General features: G+C 41.8%; 2 protein-coding genes across 2 annotated transcripts in view; both read left to right on the top strand.

The window, feature by feature from the left end:
- The first annotated feature begins 1,130 nt into the window (after nucleotides 1-1,130).
- grpel1 (GrpE-like 1, mitochondrial) lies at nucleotides 1,131-4,982 on the top strand. The gene is made up of 4 exons (XM_079185048.1): nucleotides 1,131-1,232; nucleotides 2,464-2,608; nucleotides 2,910-2,991; nucleotides 4,001-4,982. Exons 1-4 carry the CDS (start codon nucleotides 1,165-1,167, stop codon nucleotides 4,345-4,347), a joined length of 642 nt encoding a protein of 213 aa, XP_079041174.1. The 5' UTR covers nucleotides 1,131-1,164; the 3' UTR covers nucleotides 4,348-4,982.
- Nucleotides 4,983-12,406: 7,424 nt separating this feature from the next.
- sorcs2 (sortilin-related VPS10 domain containing receptor 2) overlaps nucleotides 12,407-14,318 on the top strand; it is a gene marked incomplete at its 5' end in the record, with an annotated part of 266,050 nt that continues 264,138 nt past the window's right edge. The window contains one exon of the mRNA XM_079185210.1: nucleotides 12,407-12,760. Coding sequence (XP_079041336.1) covers nucleotides 12,407-12,760 — 354 coding nt within the window. The remainder of the gene's footprint in view (nucleotides 12,761-14,318) is intronic.

Raw genomic sequence — 14,318 nt, 5'->3', positions numbered from 1 at the left:
TTTTCTGCTCTCACTAGGAGACAGCGGTCTGTGTGACCTCTGAACCGGAACAGAAACAGCTGGGGCTCCGCAAGTGTTCCGGGAGGCTAGGCTAACTAGCTTAACGGAAAAACAACAGCAGCAACACGCATTCTGCTACACACTCAAGGGCCATCATTTCTTCCATATCTTTCAATTTGAACACTTACTACTCCGACTAAGCCTCTGCTGTAAGTTTCGTTTCACAATAGTCACAAGCTCGCCCACTGACCAATCACAGCACACGCTGCATCTTACTGCAGAGCTGCTCCTGCAAACTGAGCTGCACATAATGCTGACATGCTTATAGGCCAGCTAGCAGGCTCTGGCATGTCAAAGAATACGCCCAACATGTCAAACTAAAGATCTGATTGGTTGAACACTATGACAATCAACAATATCGTCCCCATTCACTTAAACTGCAAAGGGATTCACTGTCTGCAGGCCTGGGGCCTCTCTTCTTACCTAGAGGCACAGAGGTGAAATCTGATTGGATAAAAGCTTTACTTAAAACAAGCTGCACTGGAAGCAGAGCAAGTGAGGAAGACAGTAGCTGTGCAATGAGAAAATAAGATAATGGGAAAAATATTTTTATAAATTATGTATTTAAGAAAAATGATTAAATTATAAAATAGCTATAACTTTGTGATTCTGTTTAGGCCTATGCAACGTTTCTCATTATTATGAGATAGTGAGTCTTAATTATGATATGCTAAGTTATAATTATAAGATGTTAAGTCATAAATACGAGATGCTGAACTATAATTATGAAATAGTAAGTCATAATTATGAGATGCTTATGTCATAATTATGAGATAGTAAGTCATTATTTTCAGTAGATTTCTATTTTACTGACTTTTTTTATTGACAGAAACGGTCTTCAATAGGAATGGGCTTCCATGATGATATCCATGACCTTTCTATTCGATAATGATTTTTTAAACTGTCCTTGGCCACATGAGGCGCTTTCACCTTTAACTGCAACTCAACCAAACTACACCTTGTCGTCTAGCCCTTTTTGGAATCTGATTGGTCAAATGTGAGAAGTGTTCTTCTCACTGACTCCTGATTGGCTCAAACCTCACGCTGCCGTCACACTATTGCGCGTCCCGTCAGCGTGTGTTATCCAGAGTGTCACAGTGGAAAATGGCGAGTTGGTGTGTGCGAGCAGTAAGACAGAGCTACTCATTTGTAGCTTCACCTGCGTTAATAAGGTAACACACTTAAATCTCGACTTTGCTAACTGAAATGTGCCGGTTACAGCAATGCTAGGCTTGCTTTGGCAGGACGGTGAGCTTCTGTCTGATTAGTAGTAGCCCGGCTAGCAGCGTTAGCTCTCTTAACCGACCACGGTCCTTAATGTTGACCTTTACGTGAAAGATACAGACTGAAACTGACTAACCAGACGTGTGTGTCAGTGTGTTGGAGATGACCTAACACAACGTTAGCCTAACGAGCGTATTTAGTGTGTCTGTGTGTCATTGTTGGCATGTCGTCGTCGAAGAAGGATGACGAAATAACGTGACATGTGCTAAATGATAAAGAGAGGGATGTTACCTCGGTCAGCATGATAATATAAGTCTTGTCTGTTATTATGAGTTTCTAAATCTGAGAATTGAACATTTAATTTTCTCGTTAGCGAACGTGTCCTAAAGCTTCTCACGACATTAGATGAATCATGTAATGTCTCGACACTACTTTATAGGCCAGAGAAAGAGTATGATCCAATAGTGAAGTATGCTATCCACAGCCTACAAAGTGTCATTTAGTTGGAACCATTATAATGGTTCCAACTAAATGTATGTATCAACTTTGTAGGCTGTATAGTAAATATAAGTAGGTTATCATTGAATGACGTAATGTAGTTGCACAACATTCTGAGTCAGTACTGGCAGTCATACAACTGTTCGTTAAGCTGTCTGGTTCTGTCAATCAGAAGTCTGGACAAGGAACCACAATACAATATATGCAGTCCTAACAGATGGGTTCAAAGTCTTCCTCTGAAATCTATTTCACATCATTTTCACAATCCTCAAAGCATTCCAGCAGGAAGCATCTGCTATGTTTCTGCACTCATTTCCTCCTGTTAGTATATAATACTGTTTCTAATCATACAGCTTAGTGATTGGATGACACTTTACTTTTAGTAAATAGATGACTGGATGATGTGTAACACTTGGAAATATTAGGGCTGTAACTAAGAATTATTTCCATGATTGAATAATCTACTAATTATGTCCACGGTGATGTTTTGTAAAATCTGTCTCTCATTCTCTCTCTCTCTCTGTCTCTCTCTCTCTCTCTGTCTCTGTCTGTGTCTCTCTGTCTGTGTCTCTCTGTCTGTGTCTCTGTCTGTCTCTCTGTCTCTGTCTGTCTGTCTGTCTGTCTCTCTGTCTGTCTCTGTCTCTCTCTCTGTCTCTGTCTCCCTCCTTCCCTGCCACAAAGAGCGTCTCCACGATTGCTATGCACAGCCACCCAGCAGAAGAATGGCCCCGCGTCAGAGGGTGCTGAGCGGCCGGAGCAGAGTGCAGCAGAGACCCTCCTGCTGGAGGAGAAGACCCAGCTGGAGGACCAGCTTAAGGACATGACGGTGAGTTGGTTTGTCAGACACACCCAGTGTAGGGCGTCATCAGACTGGTGTTATCTTATCTTTTACATACATCATTCTGAAATGACGATAGTCTGAAGAATTCACCAAATTTTGTTTTAGTGACCCGTATCATTTTACCTGACGACCATTTTAATTTGGACTAACATTATAGACAGTGACATGTTCATTTCACTGAATTACAATCTTCCTATGAAACATTTCTAAAGCCATGTCATTTTGATCAGTACCAGTTCATTCCTGAGCCTCATTACATGTTTGCTTACTTTTTCCGTGTTTTCAGGAAAAGTACAAGCGGGCGTTAGCGGACACAGAGAACCTCAGGACGAGGACACACAAGATGATAGAAGATGCTAAATTATATGGTAAAGATTCTCCATTTTAACTCTGCTAGTTTTCAATATTTCAATAGGATCCACCACTTAATGTTGCAATGGATGAATCCTGCAGAAAATGTGTTCATTCTGTAGTTGCATGTTCTAACCACTAGATGTCACTGGAAACAAGGGCGACTTTAGCCTTTTTGATTAAATGGTGTGTCGTCGTCAGAATCAGAACCGTCTATTGCCATGGTACGTTGAACATACAAGGAATTTGACTTGACGGGAGGTGCATAACATTTAACAATCAACACAGTGCAAAGTAGAAACATATTAAAATGTACAGAAAAATATAAAATAAAGTGCACAAACGAACAGGACTATAAACAAGTGAGATGTAAGTGAAATGTAATGAGGTTAGTTTAGTTTACTTAAAACCTGTATTTGCACTGTTTACATACTATAATGAACTTGATTTAGATTTCCATGAAGAGCTTATTAGATATTTTTCAGATTTGAGTGTGCATACTCTTTTTTTTTTTGTATACCTATATAACTTTCAGGTTTTTTTCCTAGCTACCAGATACTGGAGGCACTCTAATTGTACGTATGTATTATCTGAGTAATGTAATTTTAGGCTGCCTTCAAACATCTGGCTGGGGACAGCAGATGAAAACTAGCCTTTCTGGCTAACTCTGGCTCACTTACAGTTTGACTGTTGATTGGTGTGCATTGTCCCTGCAAAATAAATTCTAAATATGAGATAGCAACTTGTCTGTGTGTTTTTTAATTCTCCATTTGAAAAGCTGTGATATGTCTCCTGCTTGCTAACAGGGAAGATTCTTCTTCCGTGGTCTGGTATGGCCGCTGGTTAATGTTGTAAACTTGTTTTGTAACTGATATTATTTCATTGACTGTATGTTTTCTCAGTCAGTGCCACTGCTACGCTGCATTTTAGTAAAAATATAACAAGTAAGCGCTACGTACGTCACTAGGAGACCGGTTGTGAGATTTAAAGCATGTTGAATAATGTTCTACCGCCTTCCATCACCAGGGATCCAGGGCTTCTGTAAGGACCTGCTGGAGGTGGCTGACATCCTGGAGAAGGCCACAGACAGTGTGCCCAAGGAGGAGGTGACGACCCAGAACCCTCACCTGAAGAACCTGTACGACGGACTGGTGATGACGGAGGTCCAGATCCAGAAGGTCTTCACCAAGCATGGCCTGGTCAAGCTCAACCCCGACGGCCAGAAGTTTGACCCCTACGAGCACGAGGCGCTCTTTCACGCCCCTGTGGAGGGCAAAGAGCCTGGCACCGTCGCCATGGTAACCAAAGTGGGCTACAAGCTTCACGGTCGCACCCTCAGGCCAGCATTAGTGGGCGTGGCCAAAGCCCCTTAGAAAGAGTGATCTAACTGCGCCAAAGTGGGATTTGCTTTGTTGCCTGATGACCTCAGGTACAACAGACTGGTTGAGGGTCAAAGAGACGGGAACCCAACTGAGCTGGACTTTGTATCTGAACAATATCAACCAGCTTTTAATGGAAAGATTTACACAGGACAGTCTTTACAGTAGAATTTCAGCTGGTCATGCGAGTCATTTCAGAGTCAGTTTATGTCAGCCTCACCAGATCACACATGGAGGCTGTATGTCTCCTCCTACAACCGTCAATCCTAAAGAAACGAGCTATGATGTAACATCCCTCCACAAACTGAGTAGTTCTGGTTCTGAACTGTAAGTATCATTCCAGACTTCTGTTTAAAGCCCTAGTAATCTTAAACTTGACTCCTCAATTTTCTTGTTTGTGAGTTTTAAATTCATTCTGTGAATAAAGCGAGGAGCAGGAGGCTACTTGAATATCTGAAGAAAGGTTGTGATGTTACTTTGAATTGAGTTCATGGTAAAAACTTCCTTCTCTTGTTCATTTGGACGTGATCAGGCTCTGGTAAGCCAGCCTCAGTCAGTAATGTAACAGCTTTAATTGTAAACCATTAGAAGAATGATGTCACAGCATCAGAATAAACTGATCAACTTTGGCATCTTGGTTTGCTCTTTTACACACATCCTGAAATTTAACAAAAATAAATTCTCACTCAAAGGTTTTCAAACTGTAAGCCACGGAGTGTGAGACATGAGATGGTGCATGAGGGGAAGGCACAGGTGCAAACTACAAGGTTCTTTGTAGTTTGGCTCTCTCACCAACACGCTCAACCGTAGCAGCTGCAGCAGTGACTGGACAGCTCATGATCTCATTCAGATATTTAAACTACTTTACTTCTCTGATTCAGTCAAACCTGAACACAGCCATATTTTAGTTACAGGGTGACTTGCACTTCTCAAGGATATTCTCTCTGTGGTCCATCACAAATAGACATCCATGAAACCCTTATGAATCTAATATCACCTGTTATATTGTTTTTCTTCTGTCCTTCAGTAATAACAATTGTAACAGATACAAAAAGTATAATTAATACACCAAATGTATTATTTACATCTGAAAGAAAGTGATTTGATTTAAACTTGGGGTTAGTTGATGTGTTAATGCCAGGGGAGAATACTGTTGTAAAACAATGTTTCTCCTAAATACCCTTCGATTTTGAATTTGTTTTCCAGTCCAGAAATGCAGAAGTGACTCTCGATCATTATTGAACCACATTATTGCATTTGGGCTCTGAATATTTTGGGTAGCCGTTTTTCGTAAGGCTGTCTGCATTTCACTCTTTGGTTAGAACAGGGTTCGGCAACCTTTACTAGCCAAAGAGCCATTTTGCCCTATTTTTCACCAAATAACATTTGTCTGGAGCCGCAAAAGCTATTTGATATCACAGCTTATAAAGTTTTGTATAAAGTTATATAATATATCCAAAAACTATCGTGTGTTGTATTTGTGAAATTATAGAACAAGAATAAAAACAATTCTTGACATTTTGTTGCTATTTTACCTGTTAGAACAATATCAAACTCTTATGAAGAGGAGAAAAAAACTTGCTCAGTTTGCTGCAGCAGTTAAGAAATCGCTCTTTATCGCTCATCTCCAGCTTGATACTTTCCAGCAAATGCTGTGTGCTTGTTCTGGAAGTGTCTTTCAACATTACATTTTTTGTTGTTTGCTAATTTCTCGCCACATTTCAAGCATACAGGTAAACCAGCATCGTTGGCAGTGAAAGCAAATGAATACATCCACGCAGAATTAAACTCTCTATTTTCCTCCGTGACTTTTCTTTTTTTGGATTTATCCATTGATAGTTTACCGAGGGTTAATGTTGCGCCAATACTTTATGATAATAATAAAATAATAAACACGGTGCTCCGTAATCTGCGCCAAGACGGCAGCAACTTTGTTCAATTCTCCCACACTTCACCAGAACCTTTTTCTTTCTCCGTCTCATCCTCCACAATAAAAGCACCACTCTAGGAAGGAACACTGCTTCCTAGAGAGCTCTTAACGTGCTCAACATAATATCTTACAATAGTTTACCGAGGGCGGAGGTCTGCAACTCATAATTAGCCACCTGCAGGGAAAGGCGCTTGACAGCGACGTAATAGGATGTGATGCACATTTTAGTTGACAAACTATTAAAACATTTTATATTTTGGTGTGTCCAGCGGTGTTAACAGCGTCTGAAGTCACGGTTAGCGGCTTTGAGGAGGACGGACACAAAACGGAGGACTTTCCTTTTCTTATTATTGTTTCTTAACTATTGTGAAGTCCACATAAACTATAAAGGAACTAAACATTGATTGCTCTCCAGAACGACAGAGACTTCAGTCAGCAGCAGAGCACAGTATCAAGCACGACCTTTCATTCTTAAAGACTACTTTATTACTCTCTGTCGTATTTTTTTAACTAAGCAACCAATCTACTTCCTGTTTACACCGGCCCATCATGCCCAGTGTACGTGAATAGTCACGTGATATTCGGAGATCATCTCGAGTGATGCTGAAACGCCTTGTGGACGGAGATCGTTTTTGTTTTAAAACTCCAAACTCCACTCCAGTAGTGTGGATGTAGCCTCAGGGAGCCGCAACAGAGGGGCTGAAGAGCCGACCCCTGAGGTAGATGAATAAACACATATGATAACCCTGGAGTAAATAATATAGTGGCAAACGCATACATTTTTCCTCCCTCAAACCTCCCATCTGTATGCAGACTCATCACCGTCCCTGATGAGGTTGATGACCGTTGTGTCGGGTCCTCTGAAGTGCAGTCGTTGGTGTAGAGGGAGAAGAGCAGTGGGGAGAGCACACATCCCTGGGGGGGCGCCAGTGCTGATAGTCCGGGTGCCGGATGTGATTTTTCCCAGCCTCACCTGCTGCGTCCTGTCTGTCAGGAAGTTTGTGATCCACTGACAGGTGGAGGCTGGCACAGTGAGTTGGGAGAGTTTGGGTTGGAGTATTGCTGGGATGATGGTGTTGAACGCTGAGCTGAAGTCCACAAACAGAACCCTTGCATATTCCCTGGGGAGTCGAGGTGTTGCAGCATGTGGTGCAGTCCCATGTTGACTGCATCATCCACTATACGGTCAGAACCACCAGTGAAAAACACCCAGTCAGACTTTAAAGGCTGTCTGGGGGCCCAACAAAAAGGGCCACAAACAGCTACAGATTCATTGTGATGTTTAAGTATGAAAAGTATTACTAGTATCACTTGTAACTCATTGAACCCCAAAATAACCAAAGCACTGAAACAACATGCAACTCACCTGTAAACTACTAATGTGTATTTCTACTTCAGAGGAAAACATTGCAGTATTAACCTGAAAGAGAAATTGTACTTATGTTGCAGATTCTACTCACAAAATATGGGAGCACTGAATGTTTGGACTTGGGGAAAAAACGTCTCCGTCTCATCCTCCACAATAAAAGCACCACTCTAGGAAGGAACACTGCTTCCTAGAGAGCTCTTAACGTGCTCAACATAATATCTTACAATAGTTTACCGAGGGCGGAGGTCTGCAACTCATAATTAGCCACCTGCAGGGAAAGGCGCTTGACAGCGACGTAATAGGATGTGATGCACATTTTAGTTGACAAACTATTAAAACATTTTATATTTTGGTGTGTCCAGCGGTGTTAACAGCGTCTGAAGTCACGGTTAGCGGCTTTGAGGAGGACGGACACAAAACGGAGGACTTTCCTTTTCTTATTATTGTTTCTTAACTATTGTGAAGTCCACATAAACTATAAAGGAACTAAACATTGATTGCTCTCCAGAACGACAGAGACTTCAGTCAGCAGCAGAGCACAGTATCAAGCACGACCTTTCATTCTTAAAGACTACTTTATTACTCTCTGTCGTATTTTTTTAACTAAGCAACCAATCTACTTCCTGTTTACACCGGCCCATCATGCCCAGTGTACGTGAATAGTCACGTGATATTCGGAGATCATCTCGAGTGATGCTGAAACGCCTTGTGGACGGAGATCGTTTTTGTTTTAAAACTCCAAACTCCACTCCAGTAGTGTGGATGTAGCCTCAGGGAGCCGCAACAGAGGGGCTGAAGAGCCGCATGCGGCTCCGGAGCCGCAGGTTGCCGACCCCTGAATTAGAAGAACAATAGGTTCTCTGCTCCGACTACGTCGGTGCTCGGGCCCTAATGAAAGCAGTAATCTGACTAATAATAATAGTAGCAGTGGGTGTCAGCAGGGCTATGGCAGGATGACCAGGGTCCAGGGTCTAGATATAACCAGGATCCATGGAAACCTGTGAGGTGAGAAAGCACAAAAACTCCAAAATTAAGAGTGCAACTCCACAGGATAACCGCTTACCAAACTAAATACTTCCTGGCCCTCATTGAGCGGTGCAGGTAGTATCATCTTGTTTGTGTGTGTGTGATTGCAGATCAGAAGTATGGATGAAAGAACCATGTCTTGCATCATCTGAGCATAGAGACAGTTTAGGGCGAGGCAATCCTTGGACCATGGAAGTCCAGCTTGTTAGCATGCTGCTGAGCATGAAAGTTTCTCGGATAATTGGATGTTATGAAGATTAACTAATGTGCATTAGTTTTCCAGAGCCACAGGAGAACTGCAAAAGACTTTAACTCTCAACAGCTGTCTCTGGCCTCTTTAGTGGTGATAGTTGTGATAGCATTGATCCCCTCGATGTTTATTTATTTATTTATTGATCAGCTGATTAACTGATTTCTTTCAATCATTCAGTTCTCTTGTACCAAAGGTTCTGTACAATCTACCAAACTGCTCTTACGTGCCCCCAGGATGATCTGCAGTTGTTCAATTGTTCAATATAATTTCCTACAAATTACCCCAATTAGAGAATGCTTAGGAGCGACTCTAATTGTTTCACTCTCATTACTATTATTTCACACTGTAGACTGTAATATACTAAATAATGAATCAACCACATAACAACCTTCCATATATGGCATTACCTGAAGTACAATCATATCCACTGCACACATTATGTACCTTTTTCAGATTCTTACCATGTAAATCAGAGTTATGGAGCTCCACACAGAACATGGGGACATATTAGACAAAAGGTTTTGCACACACACACACACACACACACACACACACACACACACACACACACACACACACACACACACACACACACACACACACACACACACACACACACACACACACACACACACACACACATTTCCACTGCGGTATGAAATATTTAAATGCAAGCTCCAGTTTAGAAGGTGTAATTATAGTCAGTATGCTGGTAGCAGAGGTCATGGAGGGTGCACACTCTGCCATCACCCGGCCTCCCTGACTTATGCATGAAAGCTCTAGATTTAGGGCAGAAAACAGACCTGTTTTCAAGATCACAAGTTAATTTGAAGTTTGCCAGATCAACTAGACAATTAGGGTGTGTTCGGATCTGTAAATTCTGTTGGCATATAGGTACAGTTTTCTTTTTGAGACATATTAATATTGAATGATTCAACATTTTCCAGGCAAATGCATGATGTAAAGTGCTGTCTGTTGAATTATTTTGCAAAAAATGACTAAATAAATTAAAATAATTTAAAGCATCATCCTTAATGCCATGCCCCTTCCTTGCATCTCACATTACTTACCCAGCTGTGGTTCTTTGACTTTGCCTGCTGGGAAATAGAAAGAAATTGAAATAGCAACTAAAAGACTTAGAGGAGGGTGCAACATATTCACACAATTGGTAAGATAGCGTGAGAGTGTGTTTTTGTGTTCTGTCCTCTTCCTCTCACTTTTCTGTAACGCTGATGCACCTTCTGCCCCCATCCATCAATTATTCAAACTGACTCTGCTCCTGTTCTGCCACTCGGGACACCTGAGTGCACTGATCTGAGACCAGTTGAGCCAACAACATCGCTCTCTCCATTTATTCCCAACCCGCAGCACCGATAGAAGAACACTGACATGTAAATAATTAACAGAGATCACCTTTTCAACACTGATCCAGAGCAGAATTCTGTCTTTAAGAAGAGATAGTACTGAAATAATAATGTATAACCCTGTCTACTAGAGATTATGTTTAAAACTTCTTTCTACTGTATCCTGAAAGATTTTTCTGCAGCATCTGTTTGCAGCATAACTAATAATTAAACAGCATCAAAATGAACATAGTGGTATATTTTTGTTTGGGCAAGCTAAAGGTCTACTTACTGACTTTCTCAGATCTGATAGTCCTCATCAACAGATGGCATTTGGTCAGTTGTCATAGAGATGGCTCAGTTGTCACCACGTGACCTAAGTATAGAACTTTGGTTGTTGCTCTGAAACCCTTTTCAGTCCCTGGCTGCCATAGCCTTCATTTATTTTATTCACCTTTTATTTTTACAACTAATAATACATATGTTAGAAAAGAGAAATGATCATTGGGATTTTGTGGCTGCAGTTTAATGTCTTCATACTATTATACTGTGTTCATTATAATGCACCAACTGCCAAGTAAAAATCCTTGTGTGTGCAAACATACTTGGCAATAAACCATTTCTCATACTGAGTCTGATGTCAACGTGAAGACAAATTAAATCTCTGTTGTTTGAGCTGAAAAGACATTCGATGGATTAATCCAGCCTCTAGCTATAATTGGATAGGAGGATGGACTCAGAGGAGAGCTATTACTTAGTGGGAGCTACACTATGACCTCTTGGCCAACTGGCCAACAACGCACAGGCAGTGAGGCAGTGAAGAGGATGAGTGGACCGATATCATGCAAATACTCTTCGGCAGTGCCTTTTTGAGGAATGTTCCCAACTGCTTTAAGTCATCTTTTAAATTGGGAGCAAAGATCAAATGAATAAAAAAGCTGGAATATATTAGAAAACTGACAGAAAAACAAACCCAGGGAGAAAATCGGGCCAACTGTCTCTAAGCTGATTGATTGGTGGCCAATAGAATTTACAAATTATCCTTAGAACCCAATAATGATGTCTTAGTCTCAGGTCATAGTATCCTCTGCTTAAATGTAGTTATAGTAAAACATGTGAACTAAAAGCTTCAACAAATTACACTTCACTGACGAGCTCTCCTGGATTTAACTTTCAATCGTATTTCCTTTGTATAGCCTAATGCCGTTTGGGATTCAAATTGGCACCCAACAGCCACACAAATTAAAGATTACTGAGTTAAATGTTCCCAGTTTGGGTTGATTTAACACAGATGGAATGGGCTACTGCTAAAAGGGAGTGGTTTTCAACACATTTCTTTTCCTCTGTGACATTCGTTAACCCTCATCTTTCAGTCTATTTTTCTGCAGGGAAATGGTGTTTTGCTCTTTACCGGGGCTGTGCTGCAGCTGCATTCATTCAGCAAATATCATTTAAATAAATCACAGATTCTTCAGCATGCATGGTGCACGTTACGTTACCTGAAGGCAAAATCGTTGCACTATTACAGGTCACAGAATCTGTCATGCTAGGAAATACGGCCTTCCAAGTTAGAAATGCCAGGAGTTATTACTCTAACATGATGGATGGAGGACAGATATTTAAGCAAAGGACCCAAAGATAGATAGATATATAGATAGATACATAAAATACATTTGCTTTACATTTACACCAACTGTTAGATCACTGAAACTGATTAAATATTTATGTTTTAAAGGTTGAGACATAGTTGCTTTTTGCATACAAGGATTGCCACAATGAGCATGCTGATGAACACGTCTGAGAGCAATAGGCTACAGTTCAGCAGAAAACATGTGTAGTATAATTTGATTGAACAAGAATCAGTTGCAGACACTTGAACGTGTGGATAGTCACAAAGTACTGCAGTTGTAGGACAGCAGGTGGCACCACTGCGCAGTTCTGTTGATCCCCCTTGGCACTGAGACGCGTCCACGTTGTTCCCACTGTCTGCCTCCGCTCTAGTTCCCCTCCCTCCTGCTCTACCCCCTCACTCCCTTTCTCTCCCTCGGTTTACAGTATACACCTATCTTCCACAAGCATCAGCAGTCTCTCCTTCAGTCTCCGCGATACTCAGCGCTACTACGGCGCAAAACATGGCATTACTGCACATTGAAGAACCGGTCTCCGCTGCTGCGCACCTCTGCGTCTTTCTGTTGATCACCTCGGCCTGGATGGCCGTGTCGGGACCCGTGCGCTGTGACAGCGGGGTTTTAAACCGGCGCGGCGGAGAGGACCGTACGTTTGACATGGGGGGAGGAGACGGAGGAACCTCGCCGGGCTTACCGACGGACGGTGACGAGGAAGCCGTTGGCGCCGAGAGCTCACCCCGCTTCAGGAGAGCGCTGTCCCGGGAAAAACAAATGACCCTGCTCAGCAGCTCGTTCGTACTCAAAGGGGATGCAACCCACAACCAGGCGATGGTCCACTGGACAGGAGAGAACAGCAGTGTGAGTATCCCCTAATTGTCCCGTCCCGTCACGATCCGCTGGTTCATACACCATCACCAACATTCCCTCTTTGTCACCTTCCACCATCCATCACTACATCCACAGCGCACATCACCAGAAACAAGTTATTTTTCGCGGTTGCAGACACACACTGCTCTCCACGGTGGGGGCTTTCAGCATCTAGGTGGTCTAGTTGGACGGTGCATGTTGTCAGGCTTTGATTAGGACTTTTAAAACGTTTTCATATCAGCGGATCCACAATCAGACACGCTTCACTCTGTCGCCCCAGACTCCCATTACATCACATGGTGGCCCAGCCTCACGAGCGTTTTTGTTATTGTATTGTCTGTTTACACTGTGCTGTGCAGGGACAGCATGGTGCTGAGATTACCTTTGTTTTAACTTCCCATTATTTTTGTGAATATTGTAACACTATTTAATCTGTTTTACTGATGTTCAATGGTGTCCTGGGGAAGTGACCCACTTTGAGCAGCATAATAAAAAGCACTCATGCCAAAGTGTATGGTGACATTCAGAAGTCCAAGGACGCCATTAGCCTGTGAGCACAGAGACAAGAAGCGCGCACTAAACAGACAGTTCGGTGCTTGAAAATAGCACATCTGATGCATTCACTTAAGTCATTACTAATATTCCCGAGACACTGAATTAAGCTCATATAAGGGGGGGTATTTAAGTGATAATATTGGAAATAAAAGAACATATATGATGGTCAGTGTATGAATATTACAGTGATTTTTCCTTAGGGCCAGGTCAAGTGAGAGCAGCAACACCATGTAAACAAGAGCAGTCCTTGTGATGGATATTGAGAGACGCCGGGGGAATTTCAGTGGTAGTGCCTGGTAGGGACATCACTTGCAATCAGAGCCTTTTTGTTAGTAACACATTGCTTTTGTATTGGCAGTGGCTCTGCCAAATGACACGAGAGAGAAAATAATCTGACCGTGAAACAGCCAGAAATCCTATTTTGCATCAAATTTGCTGGAGTTTCATTAAAAATGATTTGGTTAATAATTTGAACGGTGACATTTGCAGGTAACATTCAATTTATTGGATTAGCAACAGAGGCAGGAGAGATTTAAAGCAGGGATAACTTGAAAAAAAAAATCATTTCAGAAGCCAGAAATCTTGTAGATTTGCACAGTATACTCATATTTGCTGTACCTGAGAGGCAGAAGATCGGTTTATTTGAATCCAGATCACTCTTAAAGGAGTGTCAGGGAGTTTGTAACTGTCACGTTTTAAACTCTGAAGCTTCAAAGTTGAACTAAAGTTGGAGTTCTCATCACTTGTTATGTCAAGGAATATAAGCTACGAAGATTATTGTATTTTGGGTTTTTTTTCTCCGGATGAAGCCTATTTGTGAAAACAGCCTGGAGCCTCTGAGTGCAGTGTTGCCAACTTGTTGTCTTTCTCGCTAGGTTTGGTGATTTTGTTTTCAGACCCTCTTAGCGACTTTATTTTTAAAAAGTGACTAGCGACAAATTTAGAAGCAAGAAATATATTCAAATATATTATGTTGTAGACAAATTCATATCCA

This window comes from Pholis gunnellus (genome assembly GCF_910591455.1).
Source record: "Pholis gunnellus genome assembly, chromosome: 23".
NCBI classification, from domain to species: domain Eukaryota; kingdom Metazoa; phylum Chordata; class Actinopteri; order Perciformes; family Pholidae; genus Pholis; species Pholis gunnellus.
Note: the sequence above shows the minus strand (reverse complement) of the source record. Positions and strands in the feature narration are given on the sequence as shown.